The following is a 21835-nucleotide window of genomic DNA, read 5'->3' as shown; positions in this document are numbered from 1 at the left end:
CCCATAATCAAAACTTTATTGAAAAACTGACACCAAAATAGGAGATCACTGTTATATACTTTACAAAATCAAATGTAATTATTTTGGTAGATTAACTAGAATTACTGAACTTATGATAAGGCTTTCTGTGAGATAACACAAATTCAGGAAGTTGTGTAGATCATTAGTGTTGCTTTCTTCTAAATGAACACCCTGGAAAGGAATCACAAGAGTATATTAAACAGCAGTCCGTTCGATCTTTGGTACAATTTTAGTGACAAAAAGTACTTTTTGAATAAAAAAGTTTTAGAAATATTCACATACACATTTATCCTTTTATACCAGAAATTGTTATGTCTGAGTTTATTCTAATACGACTATAACTGTCACTCCTGTTTCTCAAACGCTATACAGTCTATTTAAGACCACCAGCTTGAATTCAACAGTTAAAACTTTTATGCAAGCTGTCAGTAGATGCACTCTTAATTTTTATGAACTATTCTCGATAATTTTCCTAAGAAAATAATTTTGATTAGAGTTCTTTTCAGATCTATTTGGAAAACTGGTACAGATGCACCCTTTGAGCCATCTGTCAGCATATGGGCAAAAATTTCCCAAATCATGACATGACATGTAAGCTTCAGAAATCTTACAAGTACACTTTAGGAGCACATCACTCTTAAATATCATATGCCCTCTTCTTACTTACATCTCACCAGGCCACACCAAATAGATCTTGGTTTTGCTACCAATCTACTTGTAACTCTTCCAGTGAGAACACGGAATTCACAGCTCGCCAAAATATCACAAGCAAATTTCAAATATCATTATGGAATTGTAAATCCACAAGTATCACTATGGCAAACTGTATAATTTTTTTTTCTTATTGCACTAAAGTGAAAGAGGAATTAAAATTTGATTTCTACATTAATCATTAAGTAGTTGCTCATAAAAATAAAACCTCTGTCATTTTAATTTATACCTTAATTATCTGTTGCTTAGCTGGCAATGATAAAAATCTGTCTTAAGTCAACATGTACCAAATACACATGAAACAAAATTTTACAGGAGAAATTTTAAAATTCTATAGTTTTAAAAATCCCTATGTCCTAGTAATTCTTTTGCTTCCATTCCGATTTATTTTTAATTTATTCCAAGTTAAGCAAACTAAGTGAATGAATACAAAATAACAGGCTGTTCCAAACTAAGAAACTAATAGTTGTTAAGAGTATAAATTTATCCATAGAAGAGGACACTCTTTACTGAAAGAGCACACAATGAAAGGTAAGAAGAATTTTGGTAATAATGAATTTAAAATTTCTTTAAACTTTTTAGTAAAGATGGGAGACATTTACATAAAATCTCATCCCTGGTTAGAAAATGCCAACTGATATACCTTCTGTGAGTCTGGCCTTTCCTCCTGTAGGCTGGCACAACACTGTTGAACAACCTACACAAAGAACCACTGTTTGAGCATGGCTGAAAACTGTGGTAATCTTGTAGCAACCTAAAAAAGGGGGTGGGGAGCAATGTTAAAAGTGAAAAGCAGAAGAAAACATAGCACCTGTTCGACATATTTCTAATAATATGTAAAAAATTAAGAACTTGAAGGGTTGTGCAACAGCAAGCCACATATGTAACATAAACTTTTATACCAGCTACAGAAACAAGATTTTTTAAAAGGTGAAATTAATATTTTATTGAATTTAATATTTCCAAAATATTATCATGTCAACATGTAATCAATATGGGTTTTTTTGTGTGTGTTAACAACTTCAAAATCCACTGCGTATTTTAAACTTAAAGAACATCTCCATTTTGACTATCCACATTTCAAGTGCTCGGTGCCACTTATGGCTGATGGCCACCACACTGGGCAGCACAGCTTTAGACTGAAGAACCAACGTATTTTTCATTGTATCATGGAATGGAAAACTCATTATCTGAACATTTATTATGAAAATGTCCCTTATGACATTTCCAATTCTGTATTCCCACTTCCACTCGACAGTCCTAATGTACCTAAACATACACACCACGCGTTAGCAATCCGTACAGAAATTTTCCTTACAAAGGAATTAAGATTTGAACTCTTACCTGGACATTTTACATCCATAAAATAAGAGTTTGGACTTTGAACTAGCCGTTTCTTTTTATGTTTTTTCTTTTCCTCTTCCAAGGATGGATGTAGCAAATCTCTAGCCAACTGAATAAAAAAGCATATTATTACTACTAGAGTTAAATCACAATGCTGGCAGATTTAACCATGCGTGAAATATACATGCAAAAACAGGTGTAACGGTCATATTCGGCAGAGGCAACACTTCAGATGTTAAAAAGTTATTTTTTAAAGCCTGTTAATAACTTTCACGAATACTTTTTATAATGCTTGCGTCCTCCAAGCCCCTATAAAAGGGCTTTATGACGATCAGGAAGCATATGGTAAGGCTAACCCCTTCCTTTACTCAGCTGAATAACAGTCTTCAATAAAAACAAAACTGTGGCGCTGCGCTAAGAATGGGACTCGGACTCTGGACTCGCTGAGAGGAGAAACTGAAGTGGACCAGAGAACGCCAACGCTAGGGTGATTTCTGCTCCCAGGGTTCAACATCTGATCTCACATGAACTCTGAGTGGCTGAGGCGTGACCGTCCTTGATGGAATTAATATATAAGGCGACAACGAAGACAGTTTTTAAAAAGGAAACAAGCAGGACCCCAAAGATCACAGCCTCGCGGGCGCCCACTAAAAACCAAGAGGACTGAACAAGTTACCCAGGGAGCTGTTCCCCTCCCAGCCGCCGACTCCAGACCGCAGCCCACGCCCATGCAGGGCCCGCCACGCCGCGCTGTCCGGGCAAGTCCCTACATGCCCACACTCGGGAAGAAGCTGCGCGATCGCAGCCGCCTCGCCACGTTCGGCAGGGAGCTACACAGGCCTGGGGAGCCGTCGGGCTCATCCGCCCCCTGTCCCCCTCAACTGACAGAGAAGCCCGAAACAAACCCCGGAGGCCGAAGCAAACAACTCACAGGCATCTTGATGCTTTCGCAAGTCCAGCTGGTCCAGACCTCTCAGACGACACTCCTGGCGAGCAGCACGCGATCTGGCGCTCGGCATCAACTTCCGGGATAGAGGAGGCTGGGAGGAGCGGAGCGGAGAGGCGGGGCGGGCCTGTCCGCTCTAGGCCCTCCTCTCGGTGGTGGAGTCGCTCCATCGGGACTGAGGCTCAGGGTGAAGGTCGGCTGTCGGAACCTTGCGGGATCCCGGGCTAGGGCCGCCGGCGTTGCGCTGGGCCAGCGGCGCCCGGGGCCAGGCTCCGGCGGTTGTATGGCGGGCTGAGGGGCCGCCTCGGGCCTTCCCTGCCCGCGCCTTCCCGGAACCCGGCGGGCCGCTCACCCCACGGCCCCGGCCACCGAGCCCGTCCGCTCTCGGTCCCGTGTGCGGGTGGGCACACGGGACGATGCCACTATTCTGTGTTCTTTTGTGTATTAAAAAATACAGTATTATTAACCATTAATATGTTCCAGCGAGGTTATGAAAGAGGCTCATATCCTTGTGGATCCCCCTTCCAAGGTGCAGGTCTCGAAGTTCTCTGCGTGGTGAGGCTGTGCCTTAGGTTGGCTTTGTTCTGAAAAAATGTTTAAAGAGCCCCGATTCGCTGCTGTGCTTGGTTCAACCAGAGGCCCCTTCCTGCCCTCCGAGGATTACACTTACTTTCCAGAGCCAACAAATGGGGCCTGAAAAAGTGGCGGATGCCACCGATAGCTCGACGTGAATATTGATAAGGACAAACTTGAAGGACGGGGGTGAGCATGTGTGACCGAAAGCTGAGAAACCAGGGAGACCCTTGACCAGAAAACTGTACCAACTAGATGTTCTTAATCACCTTTTATTTCTCTTTGCAAAAGGAATACATGTATAATATACATCTTGAAAAATGCAGGCAAATAGAAGAAAATTTAAATTACCATCCAGAGATAAACATTGCTAACTTTTGACCTATGTCCTTCTAAACATTTTTGACTCACTCGCATGAAGGTTTATCTTGGATTTTGGTTTTATGTAATTGGGATCATCTTTTACATAATCTTGTTTAGACTTGATTTTTTCTCCCTCTCACTTACTATATAATTAATGAGCATTGCTCCATGTTACTACGTATTTTCCTACATTATGATAGCTAATAGGCACACGGTATTTATCCTATAACTATATATTCTCGTTTTAACCATATACGAAAATGGACATTAGGTTTGGGTTCTTAAATATTTGATATTTCAAATAATAAGATATTGATAAATATTATTTTCATGCAGATAGGGATATAGGATACTACGATTGTATAGGCAGAATAATGGCCCCTAAAGACATCAATGACCTAATCCCCAGGACCTGTAGTTACTTGGCAAGTGAAATCTAGGAAGATTATCCTGGATTATCTTGGTAGGCTCAGTGTAATCACAAGAGTCTTCAAAAGTGGAAGAGGAAGACAGAAGAGAGAGAAGGAGATGTGATGATGGAAGAAGGGTCTGAGAGATGCTATGTTGCTGGCTTCGAAGGTGGAAGGAGAGGACCATGAGCTGAGGAGTGTGGGCAGCTCTGGAAGCTGGAAAAGGTAAGGAAATGGACTCTCCCCTGGAGCTTCCAGAAATGAACACAGCCCTGCCAATACCTCAGTTGTAGCCCAGTGAGACCTGGGTCAGAGTTCTGAAATACAGAACTGTAAGATAGTAAGTTCGTGTTGTTGCAAGCCATTAATTTTAGGGTAATTTGTTATAGCAACAGTAGAAACCTAATACAGTAGTGAAGCCCATGTACCCACCACACAACTCTGTCAAATCTTGATTCAGTACTCCCGCCTCCTGATTTTTCACTATTAACACCACAATAAACATTCTTGTACATAAGTGTTTGGGTTCATTCTTGATTGTTTCCTTAGGATAAATTCTTAGAGGAGGATTGCTGAGTTAAAAGTTGTGCACATTTTAAGGTATAAATTGCCAAATTACCCTCCAGAAAAATGAAACCAATTTACATTCCAGATGTAAATGTATAAGAATGCCCCTTTCTTTAGACTCTTTAAAATACTGCATATTATGTTTTTCCTATCTCAGTTAATCCAGAAGAACTATTATTTTGTAGTAGTATTTTGTCATATTTTAATGTTTTAATTAATATTTTTCATGTGTTTATTGCCATCAGCACTTTTCTATTGGGATGGTCATCTATTTCTTCTTCATCCGCTTATATTAAGGATATTAACTGTTAATCATATATGTTACAAATATTTTTCCCAACTTGTTTCTTACTGATTTTATTTTTGATGATTTTTTAATCATACATAAATTTTTAATATGATATATTCACTTGCATATACATACACATGTATCTCAAATCTATTGCTTTCTTTTTGCTATTGTGCTTAGACAGGCCTTGGTCATCTTAGGATCAATGAAATGTTTGTTCTCTCTTCTAATTCTTTCATCATGATATTTATTCTTTAACTTTTTAATTAGCCTGGAATTTATTTTGGCACTTAATGTGTAGTAGATCTCAGAACAATTTCTAATGATCAGGCTTAGATAGCTTCAGTTCTTTAACCAAAGTACAGTACAGTGTTGAAACCCTCTGAGGCATTGAGGCAGCAGGAGAAGTAAAACTCTCAAGGTCGAGAAGACCTGGACTCTACTTGTAACTCTGATTCGTCCTCCAAAGCTCAGTTTCTCCTAAAATGTCCTCTGGCCCCTGCACTGATGGCAGATGAAGGGGCACACAGGTAGAGTCCCTCTGCCTTGGCAGCCTGCTCTCAGGTATCCTCCTGCACATGGAGCTCCTACCTGGCTTTTCAAAGAACTGTGAGATACCAGTGGAAATTCTGTTTACTGCCATGAGAACTCCGCAGCTGTTCTATTCAGCCAGGTCTGAGAAGATGCCTCTGAAATCTCACATTCGGTACCTGGCTCCCTTCACCTCACAGGTGTGTAGCCATCTCTACTTCCCTCTCCCTTTACCGGCTTTGGACGCTGGAAAAACTCACAGGTTAAGCCAGGAACCCAACTAGTGCTAAATTTCAGGCCCCCAAGAGCTATTCTAAATGAATCAGATCCCTACCTTTCCCCTGGGCTGAAGTTCTTCAGGCCCGTGCCCTTCTTTTCCCAGAAAGATGATCGGGCAGTTTAGTTTAGTTTTGTTTTTAGGAAATTCAGAATGTGAGTTGGGGGCCCTAAAGATAACTTTTCATACCTCTGCCTTTCTAAGTATTTTTCCAAGAAGCTTAGAGAAATCTGCATTATCAACAAACTCTAACAAGGCTGCATTCTTTTTCTCTTCCTTCTGTTGTCCACCTGTTGGCAGGTGTCAAGTGCTTGTGGCTCATACTCAACACACTCCTGAAATCAGAAGGAACTTCTGAAAGTCCACCTCTCTCCTGCATAACAGTTCTCCAACAGGATCACAGCCATTGTCCCCAAAGTGCCAACTGTAGTGGTTGCGATTCATTGGTTATTCATGAGGATGCTGACACGCTGACACTCTCAGGCGAGCTCCCATCGATAAGAGATAAGACTCAGAAGCAAACTCAGGTGTGATTTTCTTTTCTTACCATTTTTTTTAGACAGAGTCTTTCTGTGTTGCCCAGGCTACAGTGCAGTGGCACAATCATAGCTCACTGCAGCCTCAGAGTCCTGGGCTCAAGTGATCCTCCTGCCTCAGCCTCCCAAGTAGCTGGAACTACAGGTGTGGGCCACCATGCCCAGCTAATTTTTGTATCTTTTGTAGAGATGGGGTCTTGCTCTTGCTCAGGCTGGTCTTGAACTCCTGGCCTCAAGCAATCATCCTGCCTCGGCCTCCCAGAGTTGATTTTCTTTATTTTCCATACCAACTTAGTTCCTAGCTGGGGCTGAGCCCCCATTGGGCTGGGCTGGCAGAACATTCCACCTTATTGTTGGGGACCATGCTGGGTTTTCTGCATTTGTCCCCCTCCAGATCTGCTCTCCATCCTTCACCCTGCTCTGATGCTGGCTTTGGTGGGCTGCATCAACTGGATTCCCTTGTCCTCTGGTTTCCAGGTGGCTTGGGCCAAGGGGAGACATCGGCAGGAAATCAGAGGGCCAGAGAAGGGCCAGGTTGGCCTACTTACTCCCCTGGACCTGTGCTTGATGGGCCATTTGCTCTCAAGTGCTGCTTCTCTGAAGGCACAGTTGCTTCAGGCGTCCCTTTCCAACAGTTCTCATGGGGTTCCCATCACCGCTTCCTCCCCTTTTGGCCCTTCTACCTGAGAAGTGTTGACTCACAATCCTTTGTTGGTTTCCATTAATCCTGCCTCAACCTGGTAAATAGTCCCTTCATGTTCCTCTCTTCAGTCATCCCTTTTGTGTGGGCCATCTGTGATCTGCCAGGACCCTGACATGAGGATCCCCTGCAAGGAGGTGCTCCCCTTTTAGCCTTTGCAGTTGGGGTCCATCTGCTCCTCTGTCATCTATCAAACTAGGTCCATTGTCCCTGCCTATGGGCCCCTTCAGGTATGACAGACTGTGGCTCCTTCTATTCTATTCCTGAAATGGATCCGGGAATCTTCAGGGAGATGGCCTATAATCCTAGTCATGTAGATACTCCCCACTTTGTGGACCAGCAGTGTTGATATCAACTACAAACGTTTAGGAAATATAGACTCTCAGGCCACACCCTAGATCTACGGAGTTAGAATCTGCATTTTCACAATGGTGATTCACATGCACGTCCCTGTATGAGAAGCACTGGCCCAGGTACACCACGCTGTCATTCTTTCTGGAGTCTTCTCACCTCTCTAGTGAGGCTGTAAGGAAGCCAGAACCCAGATTCCTGCTACTCTAGGGTAACAAATCAAGGAAATTTCTCTAGATTGGAGCAGGAAAGCACCCCTTGTCCCTTGCTTCTCCAAGATGTTTTGTTCATTCCAGAAAAGCTCATTTTCTCTTACCATATTTAGGAACCCTTTAAGTCAATAATACTCAAACATGGTTGCACATTAGAATCACCAAAGGAGCAGCCCAGGTCAATTAAATCAGAGTATTTGGGGGTGGGACCTAGGCAACAGTATTTTTTAAAACTCCTCAGGTGATTCCATGAGCAGCCAGGGTTGAGAACCACTGCTGTAAATTCTCTGGAGGGCTCAGAATTTGCAAAAGCAAAGTCCAGAAATAACTACAGGCTCCAACTGCTTAAAGGGAGAAAGAGGGGGAAATACTGGGAGAAAAAAAATCATAATTAATATTTCAAAATATCCAAGCTTGGTAGCCAGGTGAGCTCTCCCAGCACCTGTCCTGCCTGCCTCGACGATCAGGTCTGTGGCCTGCTCATTTCCCCTGCTCCTGCTTGCTGCAAACATTCTCACTATCTGCCTGAGGCTCCAGAGAAGAAAGTGAGCTACTTAGAAGCAAGGTGCTTTCTCAAACTTCCTTGTAACCGCACGGCTCGTAGCAAAGATATTTTATAAAGATGCTGAGGCCAGCATAAATTTATGCAAATGTAATCTCTCCCTTTTCCGAACGCTTATTGCCTACATTAATCACTTCCCGATAACCACTGCTGTCTTGTGTAGCTTTTTTTTTTTTTTTAATGCTCTTGTACTGCTATTTCTCTTTTCCTGTGTCGATGTCTTCTCTTCTCCAAAAGTCCATAAGCTTCTTGGAGACCAGGATTTGGTCTCATCTCCCCAGTGCCTAGCACAGTGCCTAATCGGCACTCCAGTTGGTTGAGTGCCATATCCGACACAACCGACCTGATGTTTGTGCTTTGAGGACTACCATTCCAGTCATCCAGAATCCTTCCTTCCAGTTATAATGCTACTCAATCCTTCTGGATGCGTACATTTGACCATTCCTGTGTCTCAACTTTTGTGCGATGAATAGACCAAAAGGCCACTGGATTCTGGCTAAGCTTCAGTTAACTTGTTCCTAAAATTAGGAAAAGAATTCAAAGTTATTGTGGAGTTCATCAAACACTGCAGTGAGCTCTGCTGCTTCTTTCCTTGGAGGTGCGAACAAGCAAAATAAACGAAAAGCGTTCTGTTTTTTTCACGAGATAAAATCTGATTAAAAGGCTAATAGGTTAAAGGGCTCAAAGTATGAGGAAGAATGGTACTCTATTTATTCACATTAAAAAACTTATTCAACTATTTATGGAATGTCTGCTAGATACAAAGCAGTGGGCGACGTAAATCCTGTTTCCTAGAACTTAATTCTAATAGCTGCTTAACCTCTCTAAATTGTTTCTCCACCTACAGAATGAAAATATTTATACCTATTTCATAAGGTTATATGAAGATAAATGAGATAGTGTGTAGTATACTGCAAGTGCTCAGTGCTTGTTGACAATAAGGAAATCAGTTGGCTCTGGGAATCTTGGGCTGATGGTGATTTCTCTCATAACAACTTGTAAAATGCATGTCTTTACAATAGTTCTGCCTTAAGGAAGGTTATGAATATGTTCCATCTGCAGAAAATACTTGCCGGAGTCTTTTACCTTTGATTCAAAAGCTGAGAGGTGGTTCTTTCACAATCCAATAGGTGGCACAAAGAGCCACTTGTGTAGGACAAGCACTGGCCAGCAGAGAGCTTCATCTTCCCGTTTCCAGGAGGCCTTTGTCTTGGAGATGTCTTCTAGTCTGTTACACAGCCACTCCACAAGTAGCTGTGCATGACGGGTTCCTTAAATATACAGACCGTGGTTATTCTGAGTTTTCCTAAAGAAAATATATGCTGCCTAGAGGCCAGTTGAGAGTGAGTCCAGTGTTCCTTTAATATTTTCCCCTAAATGTTCTACTTATCTGAAACTAGTTAACTAAATTAAACTACTTAAATTCCAAATTGCCCTACATGAAAGTTAAATACCATTGGTTCTAAACGTATTTTTTATAGAGGCACATAGCCCAACAGTCTAGTAGAAGGCCTGTTATCATTATTAGCGGTGCCAACTCTATAGTTGCTGGGTAGCACAGACTCGCAAGCAGTGGAGCACTGGTCAGTGGGCTTGGGGTGGGCAGGCAGGAGGGGGTATGTGTGCTGATCAGCAGTGTTTGCTAATTTCTGTAGTGGAAATATTCTTACCATGGCCAATTTTAAGCTACTAGGGTAAAGTCACGTTACAGATAGTTGGGAGGAGATGAGCACAATCTCTTGATCAGGTAATGCCTAAGTCTTATTTTTGGAATGTTCACATCCGATTATTCAGAACTGCTAATAAAATGTCCATATTGATGCTCTGGGGCTTCCTTTTCTCTATCCTGTGATCAAAAAGTAGGGAGCAGGAATGTAAAACAGGAGGAAGAATGGACCAATAGACTAATCTATAAACTGGACCATTGGCCTTGAATAAAGAAGAGTTGACCTACTTGGTAACTTCACCTGCCTAAGCGTAACACATTACATAGAGTAAGAGCTCTATAAGACATTGCTTTCTGACTTGTTAATAACATGGTAATTTTTAAATATAGAATTTCAGGTTAGGAAGGGACAATCCACTCTAATTTTAGATAGCTCTAATTGTTCCTTATGTTGTATCAAAAATCTGCTTGCTTTTTGACTTAAATTCACCTATTGAGTTTCTGGCCTAGGGAGGGAACAGAGAAATGCATATCACTCATTTTCCTAACAACAGCCCTAGAGCTAATTGAGGATGGTGTTTCATCTCCTCTAAGGCTTTATTTCTCCAGGATGAGTAGCACTGGCTCCTACAAACAGTATTTGCAGTTTCTCAGCACCCTTATCACATTTCTCTAGGCATGCTCCAATCTGCCCATATTCCTCTTAAAATAGGCCCAGTGATGGAACACACTTCCAGCTCAGAATAACAAGGAACTATGACTTTTCCTGTTCTGATTATCATATGTGTATCCATACAGCCCAGTATCACAAAGGGTGATTTCTTTGTCAATCCAATGGTATCTCACTAGCGATTTACATAAATTTATAGCTGACTAAAATCCTAAGTCTTTCTAAAACTTTTATTAGATCTCATCTCCCTCATGCCATAATTGTATTTTAAGACATCTAAGTGCAACGAATATACTAAAAACCATTGAATTGTACATTTTAAATTGATGAATTATATGGTATATGAATTATAACTCAATAAAGCTGTTAGGAAAATCTAAGTGCAGGAAAGACAGACAGGTGTATTTTATTAAATACCTGCTAAATTTTGCCAGGCACATCATCTCATACAATCCTTTCAACGATTCTTTTGGGTTCTAGAGAAATTACGAAACTTGTCCAAGTGGAGGAGCAAGGATTTGAACCCACATCTATTAAGATGCCCACACTCCTGTCACTCTCATTCCACAGTACCATGCTGCCCCTTTGTTACCCTGCTGTGTGCTAGGCATTGTCGTTGGTGCCCTGTTGAAGTCAGTGGAAGGAGGTCTGGCAGGCAGAGCTTTGGGACCACGTGGACCCTGAGAGTAGTAACAGGTGATATGGTGATTTAGGGACTGTCAAGGGTAGAAAGATCTAGCAGGCGGCAAAAGGTAGGTATCCCATAAGTAAGCAAATACAGTTATTGGCAGCAGTGAAATCAGAGGTGGTGGAGTGGTGGGGAGATATTGGGAAGAGGAGTGTGAGTGGATCAGACTGGCAGCGTGGGGCAGGTAGGACAAGGGGCAGGTTCAAGGTCTCAGCTTGGTCTGCGTTTCAGGTCCGTTACCCTGGGAGAACAGATATAAGCAAATGAGAGTACTGATTTGGAAGGGACCAGGGATCTGGTTGGGTGGTGGAGGCAGGGGCTGAAGCCTGGGGAATCAAGGACTCAGGTCCTACAACAGGAAATCCGAACTGAAACTCAATCCCAGGATGAAGGCAGAAGCCCAGAAGCCAGAACTGGGGCTTTTGATCAAAGCAGGACAAGTCACAGGGTAACCTAACTGGGTCCCCTGAACTACTGAAACAGAGTTCCTTAGAGCCCTTAGCTACACACAGGATTTGCTCCTGAACCTGGGGCAGGGCCAAAACTTCAGATGAGTGTCAGATGCCCCAGCAATGGGACTGACCAATCATTAGAGGAATTGGCAAGCCCAGTGCCTATCCTGTTTTGTTTTGTTGCTATAACACACATGACCAATGTCAGCCGCAGGTACACATACGCCTGTAGAAATAGTCAGCGTTAGAAAAAATTCTGGGTGTGCCATCTGTAATGCCACCTACTTCCCTACTACACAAGAAAGTGACTAAGAGAGGGCATTGTTTCAGGAAGAACCATGAATCTGTTGCATTTAATCTTATCATCAGCAAAAATTGCCTGCCTGCATGTGTGATTTTGACAGGCCGGTGTGATGAGACTACCAGGGTGGGCATGAATAGGCAGCCCCTTTCTGTGCAGTCAGAACCCCTGGCTTAGCCTCGCTCTCTGCCAGCCCACTGACTCAGCCAGGACTGCTTGGGTTTCAAGTGACAGAGACATCTCACACTCGCCTGAGCTAAAATGGAGCGCATACTGGACATGGGCCAGGGCAGGAAGGGCAGCCCGGCCTCACAGGGTGGGAACAAAGCCCTGAGAGGCCACTGGGAACGGAGACAGCTATGCTGTTGCCACCTCCCTTTTTCTCTTGGGGTGACCTGGTTTCTCATCTCTCTCTCCCTGACGCTGTTTCGGTGTCCTCTCTCCACGGCTGGTTTCCTCTGCCTCCCAGGGTACACAGTGAAAATGGCCACACCGGCCCCCTGTTATATGCTGTCCTAGTTCCAGGGCCAACTGTGACTGACCAGAGGCCTGTGTCCCAATTTCAGGTGCCCTGGAGAGAGAATATGGTGTCTCGCTTGGGTTGGGATTGTCTGCCCCGATCATCTGTGGCCAGAGCAGCAGAAGAACTTGGGGTGATAGTGGGGCCCACCCTTGGAGCAGCGGTTAGGGGAAGCTCTTAAGAAAGGAGGCACAGACTGAACAGAAGCCCCTCAAGGTGTCTAACAAGGTGTCCAAACAGTCGTCCCTGCTGCTTCTGGCAAGACAGCTGGTGGCTCTAAGTCCTCCCCTTCGGGCTGTCTCACTGTTGCTCTGCCGTCTCTCTGAAACACTGAACATTAATTGGACATAGTTTGTTAACTGAAAACATTTTCTCCACAAACTTCTGCAAATTGGTGATGAATGTTTATAACAAAGCATTTTTTTCATGTAAAATAATCAAATCTGGGGACCACATGTTGAAGAGGGAAACCATTTAAACTAAAGACATACCACGTATATTGGGACTAAGTCAGTTTACAAGGATCTACACGTGCCTGACAATATATTTTACAACCAAAAAAATTAGTATGTATAACATACGAGTAGTTTATTTGCAAAGTGTCTTTTTAAACAGCCCTCACAGTATGTCTGAATGAAAACATTCTTATTCATACTTCTTCAAGTGGCCAAACAATGAAATCTGAAATTAGAGGTGAGAAGCAGAAAATGTGGAGGTTCTGACCTAAGAGGGTTCCTGCTTCTGACTTATAAGGTGGCATTAAGGGAACTATGGAGCAAGTTGTTAAATGCAAAGACTATACTCTTAGGCTCTGAGAGCAACTAAGACTCCTTCCCTACAGTCTCTGATGGTGATGATGATGATGATGATGATGATACCACCTGAACACTTATTTTGCTCCAGGCATTGTGCTAAGCATGTCACGTGGATTATTTCATTCAATCTTCACAACATCCCTGTGAGGCAGATAGTATCATTATCCCCATTTTACAGATGAGGGAACGAAGGCACATAGATAGTTAAGTACCATTCCCAAGTTCTCATGAATGGTAACTTGCAGAATTAAGATATAAACCTAAGTCTGGCTGAAGCTGAAGACCTTTGATCTTAACCAATATGCTATACTTAGCTCTTCCACCAAAAATTTTTTTATAATTTTTGAAAATGAAGCTCCCTACTGGGCATTAGGCCTTCCTGTCATTTTCACAACTCTTTAGGTCTTTTTATTTCCAATGCATTTGAACAAGTATTTTTTTCGTGTCTCCTATCAGGACGGCACTGATCTTGAGGGCAATATAAAAATGATTAAGATCCTCTCCGGGTTTTCAAGGAGCTAAGGTCATCTGATATTAAGGAAGAGGCTGTGCAAGCGTCAGTATAACGTGACACTGAGTTTGATGTGCCATCCTAGAAACACAAGGCTCCAGGGGACTAATGGAAGGAGGGGTCATGGCCACTAAGTATGTAAAAGTTATGGCGTGCTGCATATGGATGCTGTAGGTGAATCGTGTGGGAGAGATAGAAATCTCATGTTGGTCGGAGTGATCAAAAATTCCCAGGTGTGATTCTCAGCAGGACCAGAGTGACTTCTGGTAACTCATGTAGCCATGTCTTTAAGTGAACCACGGAAGGAAACCCCCATGAGTAAGACATGAGACTTTACAGGAAGGAATGGATCCTAGATGGCCTGGCCCCTGTTGCATGTTCTCAGTAAACGCTGCCCTTGAAGCAAACGCTGCTGTCGTGAGCTGCCAGCCAGCGAACTAAGGCAGGGATGACAGGGAGAACTGCCGGGGAGAGCTTCAGAAAGAGCTCTTCCCTCAGTGCGACACTTTAGATCTCAAGGATCTCTCCAGAACAGTCCCAGGAATAAATGGAGACACCTTGTTCTTTGTACTCTGATTGCGGAAACCAGCCTATCGTCTGCCACCAGCTGGACCCCGTGAATCTTGGGGCTGCCTGCCACCCAGACATCTGAGACCACACTGATTACGCGCTCTGCCCTCCACTCCCATTCCCAAGCCCTGCTTTCTGTTCAGGTAATGTGAGTCCAGCCGCGCCTTTCTGCACCCCTGAAGTCTGCAGCAGTCTGTGATCAGGGTTCAGAGGCTTAACCATGGCAGTGGAAAGCGGGATGCACTCCAAACTTAGCTAACTTGGGATAAACGCTCTAAAACTCCTTTTCATTTATATACTACTTTACATTACAAAGCCCGTCACAATCATCATTAATTAAACCTGCCACTGCTTGCCCTCCAAGCTAGGGCAGAATTAGCCTGCTCATTTTACAGCTGACAAAACAGAAAGGCTTAGGGATTTGCTGAAGTGAAGTGGGGTTCAAGGAAGCCTGGCCGGATTTCCTTTCTAGTTCATTCTTCTGTGCCTGGAAGAAAGAGTCCCTCAAAGTGCTCAGCTCCTAGCTCCAAACAGTTTAAGGAGGTCAGCTGGGAAGAGGAGCTTGGAGAGCAGCAGCAGCAGCCTAGGACAGAGCATCAGCGTGGGGTTTGGATTACTTGAAAACAGCCATTTCATATTTTTCTGGTTCTCAGTGGATGTTAAACACACGCACACACGCACGCACACGCACACACACACACATGCGCACACACGCACACCCATGCGCACACACGCACACACACGCACACACACGCACATGCACACACATGCACGCACACGCACACACACACATGCACGCACACGCATGCGCACACATGCGCACACATGCACACAGGAGTTTCTACTGTTCAGTCAGGGAGCAGGAGCAGGACCTCGGGACATAGTGGGAAGGTCGCATGGCAGCAATCCTGTGTTTGACCTGGTCACCTACCCATTACCTGCACTTCAACCCCCTTTATATTACCAGATCCTTTATATTAAAATCTTAAACTCAGAATCAAAACTATTCCAAGAGCAGACCCAGTCCCACATTTTGTGGGGCCCGGGGCAGGAGTGAAAATGAAAACCCACATGACATATGTCTAAATATTTAAGAATTATAGCCAAAGCCAAAAAACTAGTTTTTTACCTTGACAGATATACTTTTATAATGACACAGAAAATCAGTTTGAATTCAGAATATTACAGCTCCTCAGAGCTCCACACCAAAACACAGTGCTTCAGGGAGGGCAGTCCTAGCCCAGACCGATGCCTTTTCTTCCCACTCCCGGGCCCAGCCCACACCATGAAGGGCCTCCCGCAGGCAGGATGTGCACCCCACCCCACATGTCCAAGTTCCGGCCATAGTTCCACCCCTTTGTGGTTACCACTTCGGCCTATGGTGCCACACCAAGTGTGCGGTCTATCCTCAGAAGACTAGGGGGAAGAGGCCCACACCAGTCCTAGAAGCAAGGCAGGGAATTCTGGAGTCTGGGTACCTGGAATAAAGCCCAAAAGAGGGGCATGGCCCTGGTGAGCAAGTGCACTTAGCCCACGGACTCCTTGCCCAGTGGGGAGGACTGAGCAGAAGAGGACAAGGGTAGGGCTCTCTAAACGGTAGGCCCCAGGGGAGGGGCCCCTCTTGCCAAGACCTAATAGCAAATCATATCTGCCCAAATTATAGATAAGCCAAAGTAGGCACAATCTCCAGCAGGTATAAGAGCAGGAAACAAATGAATGAACTCTGTAATTAAATTACTGGTGAGGTTGGGCTTCCATAAAAAAACAGGTATCAAAACTCTAGAGACTGGGCCGGGCGCGGTGGCTCACGCCTGTAATCCTAGCAGTCTGGGAGGCCGAGGCGGGCGGATTGTTTGAGCTCAGGAGTTCGAGACCAGCCTGAGCAAGAGCGAGACCCCGTCTCTACTAAAAATAGAAAGAAATTAATCAGACAACTAAAATTACATAGAAAAAATTAGCCGGGCATGGTGGCGCATGCCTGTAGTCCCAGCTACTTGGGAGGCTGGGGCGGAGGATCGCTTGAGCCCAGGAGTTTGAGGTTGCTGTGAGCTAGGCTAACGCTACGGCACTCACTCTAGCCAGGGCAACAGAGTGAGACTCTGTCTCAAAAAAAAAAAAAAAAAACTCCAGAGACTGATCCTAGGGTGGGTGCCACTGCTGCCGCCTCCCCAGAATGGACCAAATGGGAGGAAGAAGAGAAGCATGACTCCCTGGACTACTGGGCATTGCTCTTTGCGGGGGTCTTTGGGTCATCCAAGGTTGTGAGGAGCTGTAGGACAAAACGGATCCTTTGTCCACATTATTTTCCTCAGAATTAGGGGTCATGACCCCAGTGCCGGTTTGAGATGCAAAGAAGTTAAAATTATGAGCATCCTTATTGTTAACCCATATCTCAATTTTGTTGTCATTAATGATTTACAACATTTAATGTTATGAGAAATATGTCCACATGTAAAAAGTATTTTTATCACCAAATTCTCAAGGCAAAAGATACAAATAGGGAAATATGTACAATGTTTATTTTGATGCTAATTTGTTGTGCATTTCTTTTCTTTTCTTTTTCTTTTTTGAGACAGGGTCTTTCTCTGTCACCCAGGCTGGAGGGCAGCAGCGTCATCATAGCTCACTGCAACCTCAAACTCCTGGGCTCAAGCAATCCTCCTGCCTCAGCCTCCACAGTGGCTGGGATTACAGGTACACCACCATGCCTGGCTAAGTTGTTGTGTATTTCAATGCCGACAGCATTGAATTCTGGATTCTTGGTTCACAAAAGTTGTAGTCCAATCTTTTCCAACAGCATTGTTCCTAATAAATGAAGGACACATTCCTTAATGATATTTGGAGGTTGGTCCTTTAAATTTTTTTGCTTTTAATGTGGAGGTAAAAATTCAGCTTAAATCAGAATTAAAAAGTTGGTTCACGTCCTCAGGTTGTGGTGGTCACTTCTAGGGTGTGGACTGGTAGGTCCTTCCTCCTCCCCCCATAACCTCCCCCCCGGACAGATCCACTGTCTGTTCAGATAGAGCCACTCCACAAAGCCAGGGACAATTTGTGTGCCCCTACTGACCCTATTTCTGGTTGTCACTTGAACACAGCTTGGCCTGTCTACTAGTGTGTTGCAGCATGCACAAGTATCCAACTTCCTGGAAGCATCCCTGAAACCACCCTCAACACAGTTCGGGTTCCCATGTCATTGTGATTCATCCTCCTTGCCTATCCAGTTAAGGCGAATTGTGTGTCTAATGTAAGTGACTCAGTGCTGATCAGCAGGACCTTGCTGAGATGGTCCTGCCCTGCCGTCTAATGAGAAGCATGGCTCTTGGGCGATGCTGATGACCGCTAGTAACACCTGATGTCATTTTACCGGGTGTTGTAACCTTCCATTTATCCAGAATAGTCAGTCAACGAGATGGTCTAACACACTGGGTAATCTGCTTAATTATAGACTACCAGTTTTGAAAGAAATATAAACTAGTTTTGAAAGAACTATAAACTAACACAACACATCACCAGCATAGTACTGTAATTACTTATGGGTGTGCCCCACCCCTCCTGTAAGGCCATAGGCTTCTCAAGGGATGATCTGTGTTTTATCTTTATCCTGCTTATAGTACCTAGGAAGTTGCTTTATATATTGAAGGTGCTAAAAAAGTTTTTATTCAATGAATGAAAATACATAATACGAACTATAATTTACCAACATGACCTAATTTTTCTTTGACGACTCAGAAGTCCCTCCAGGATCACACAGTTCTTCAGGGCTGTTACTATGCATGTTATCTCAGGGTATGTTCAAGTACAGGTCAAGGGGTTTAAAGGAAAATTCTGCAGGGACTGGAAGATGGGACTTGATATCCACCAACTCATTCCAATTCTATGTGCGTGTGTTTAAAAGTCAAACATAGAAACGACTGCATTTATAATTACCTAATACCACATCACAGTGCAATTGTTTATGAAACCAGAAGACTACAAATGAAGAGCAGTTAATAACTTCTGTTTATAAGCCTTAACCAGAATTCATAGTCCCTGACCATGATAGGTCAAGAAATCTATCTTTGAGATTTTCTGAAAAGATAGGATAACATTAGTGCTGTTAGTGTATTATTAGCATTATTTAATTTTATTAAAGCCCGATCATTAGATTATAATTTACTAAGTAATGCAAACATATTTGTCACTATGTGGATAATGTATGCCAAGCCCTGTGCTAGTCATTAGGGATACAATGTGAATATAATTCATGCCCTCAAGAAATTTAAATAATTCATCTCTAAAAACATTTCATTGTGCAGATCATTTTACAGCACTTTAAATGTCAGTGCAGGAAATTAGCCTGGGTGGGATGTGACCCTCTTGCCTGTCCTATAACTCACTCAGAATACAGAACAATACAAAGCAAAGAATGTCAATGTTAGCTTAATTACTTGACATTAGTCTTTTTCTCAAAAACACAGCATACAGAATGTTCATTTAAGAATCTAGGTTTTTGCACTTTCGGAATTCTGGGTAAATATCCTTCTGCATGTAAGGTGATTTTCATTTCCGTTTAGTACGATGTTTGCAGGTCGCCCAGGACTTGAGGGTAAAGCAGCTGCCCCAGGTGTGAGGAAACAGCCACCACAGTGCCCCACCCCCTTGGCTGATCGTTCTGTGGACCTGACAGTGACAGCGGCAGCAGCAGGGAGTCCTGCCCTGGGACTCAGAAGCAACTCCGGAGGCAGGGACCAGTGTTCTCGGTCCAGTTTGTCAGGAACTCTGATAAAGGATGCTGTGTCCCTTCCTCTCACAGCTTTTTGTAAACATGCTGATTTTCAACTTGACAGTAGGACTTTGCAGTTTAGTATCTTTTCTATCTAGAATTAAGGGCTTCTATTAAATCAAAGTTTCTCAACATGCTGCAGAACACAGGTGCCATAAGATGCTCCATCGAAAAGGAGTATGGGGAAAGCTGTGTGCCTCACCCTATCAAGGGAAGTCGCAACACACCCCAGCATCTTAAAGGTCTGAGAAGCTGTACCATCAAAACAGTATGCTGGCGGCATCCCTCAAAAGGCTTCCTTTCTTCTAGTATCGCCTGCTAGCATCCACTGATTCTCTTAGTGTTCTGAGGTACACACTTTGAGAAACGCTGGAATAAACAATTTCTATAGTCATTGGTTTATCGCATCTTAAAGCAGAATGTAGTCCTAGAAGTCAAAGGTCTACTGAGGTTAGGTATTCTGGCAGGGATCTCACAGTTAGTCACTGGCAGACTAGGTCCCTTGCATTTGTCAATTTCTTGCATTCTGTACTCTAATAACCCTGATGTATAAAATTTTACTCTGAGGAGAGCTAGAGAAAGCATCAGTAGGTGAAACCTACAGATAATCCCTAGGCTCCAGAGTTTCCACTTTTGGTGAAGCACTGTTGGTGAAGTTACTTCTGATTAAGCAAAACTGGTTTCAAATACTATGTTTTCTAACGACATCTACCTATAGGCTAGCGTCGGTGTTGCTGAATAGAGAGTTATCCACAATTCAAGAAGCCAATGAGAAGAGGGGAGGCAGAACACATAGCATTGTGTCCAAAGCCCAGGTAATTTGCTCCTGGTGATGAAGAGTACTGAGCTCAAGGAGATCCTTTCATTTTTATTTTTTAAGTATGACTCATAAATTCCTCCGCCGTCAGGAACAGGAAAAGAGAACTGATACTAGCAATACTCACACGAAAGCCCAGGATCCTAGATAGTGTCTCCTTTGCAGCAGCTTGAAAAAGTCTCACACATCTCTTTCACTTGGTCTTTGCCTCAAATAAAATGAACAAAAATAATTTTAGGCTTCAATTTATTTCCATGCAGTTTGCTTGTAATGAATTCTTTAAGTTGGTGACTAAGTAAACAACAGTATTCTCCCAGCAGTGAATTGACTATTCACAGTCCCAACTATAGTATAGCCTAGCCCCAAAGTAATTAAAGAAGCAAACGATTTGCATTCTTTTTCTACAAAACTACTCTTGAGTAGCAGATGGCAAACACAAATGTTTTGCTCTGGAGACATATGGAAACCTCTCTGTTTCATAAAAGCCTCAATAAATATTAAACCCCGAATGATACCATTCATTGGAGAAATAAAATGTTGTGATAATCCCCCAAACAGGCCTAATGAGGCCATATAGCCACTTGAGTTTCAGAAAGTAATAAGTGGGAAATGACTATGTGATTGGGATGTCATTAACAGTTTTTCTTAATCTGAATATTCATCCTGGCCCAGAGGAATCACCTATTCAGCTTTATTTCTTCAGCATTCTATTAGGTTATCACCATCACTTATAATTGCAATCTGAAAAATGAGTAATCAAAGACTTCTGTTTGATTTCATATTAACTCTTCAGGGCTGTCTGAATAGTGAGAACAAGGAATTTCACAAAGAGACACGGTGTTTCATTGTAAGTGCTGGAGCAATTCAACATGCTCTCTCATTAACTGTTTATAAGCCCTTGCTGCTGTTAAATTAGGAAAAAAAAAAAGTAAGAGCCAGGAATGGTGGCACATGCCTTTCATCCCAGCTACTCGGGAGGCTGAGGTGGGAGGATCACTTGAGCCCAGGAGTTCAAGACTGCAGTGGGCTATGATCACACCTGTGAGTAGTCACTGCACTCCAGCCCCTGGGCAACATAGAATGACCCTGCCTCTAGAAAAAAAATTATTTTTAAAAAAGTCAATTTAGGTTATTCAGGAAATGATTATCTGTATTAAGAAGGAATTACAGGCAGGAATCTGATTGGATTTGGCTCAAAATACAATAGTTTAACAACCCAATAAATCTTTGGCAACGCAATAAATCATTGTTGCCATCTCCAAGAGGACTGAAACTTTGCACTCCTTGGAAAGAGAGAAGTACCGATAACTGAGTCATAAGTGTGAACTGAATGCTGTTTAGAACAGGGAACTAGGTGTCTTGGGCTCCTTTCCCAGCACCACACCCTTCATGGCCTCCATGGGACCCGCAAGGCCTCTGAGGCTGCTCATAAATCCCCTCGATTCACCAGGGTGTCTGGGTGGTTCGGGAGACCAATGTCTGTAAGAACAGGACCCCCAGATCTCAGGACATCCGCTATGGGACCCTGGATTTCAGAGCCGGAAGGATTTTACAGATGGAAAAGGGTTATCTACTCCAGGCCCCCTCATTTTATAGATGAGGAATTGAGGCACAGAAAGGTCCTGCTTATTTAAGGTCACAGTTAAGTTAGTAGCAGAGCTGGAAATAAA

General features: G+C 43.3%; 1 protein-coding gene across 1 annotated transcript; it reads right to left on the bottom strand.

Moving 5' to 3' along the window:
• RPS27L (ribosomal protein S27-like) lies at nt 1–3111 on the bottom strand. The gene is made up of 4 exons (XM_012645071.1): nt 3008–3111; nt 2077–2185; nt 1376–1486; nt 1–192 (listed from the first exon to the last, which is right to left on the bottom strand). The coding sequence occupies exons 1-4, from the start codon at nt 3011–3013 to the stop codon at nt 164–166; spliced, it is 255 nt and encodes an 84-aa protein (XP_012500525.1). The 5' UTR covers nt 3014–3111; the 3' UTR covers nt 1–163.
• Between the last annotated feature and the right edge of the window lie 18724 nt (nt 3112–21835).

The sequence above is a fragment of the Propithecus coquereli genome, unplaced genomic scaffold (genome assembly GCF_000956105.1).
Source record: "Propithecus coquereli isolate 6110/MARCELLA unplaced genomic scaffold, Pcoq_1.0 Scaffold224, whole genome shotgun sequence".
In the NCBI taxonomy this organism is placed as follows: Eukaryota; Metazoa; Chordata; class Mammalia; order Primates; family Indriidae; genus Propithecus; species Propithecus coquereli.
The sequence above is the reverse complement of the archived record's forward strand: the minus strand, read 5'-3'. Positions and strand labels throughout refer to the sequence as shown.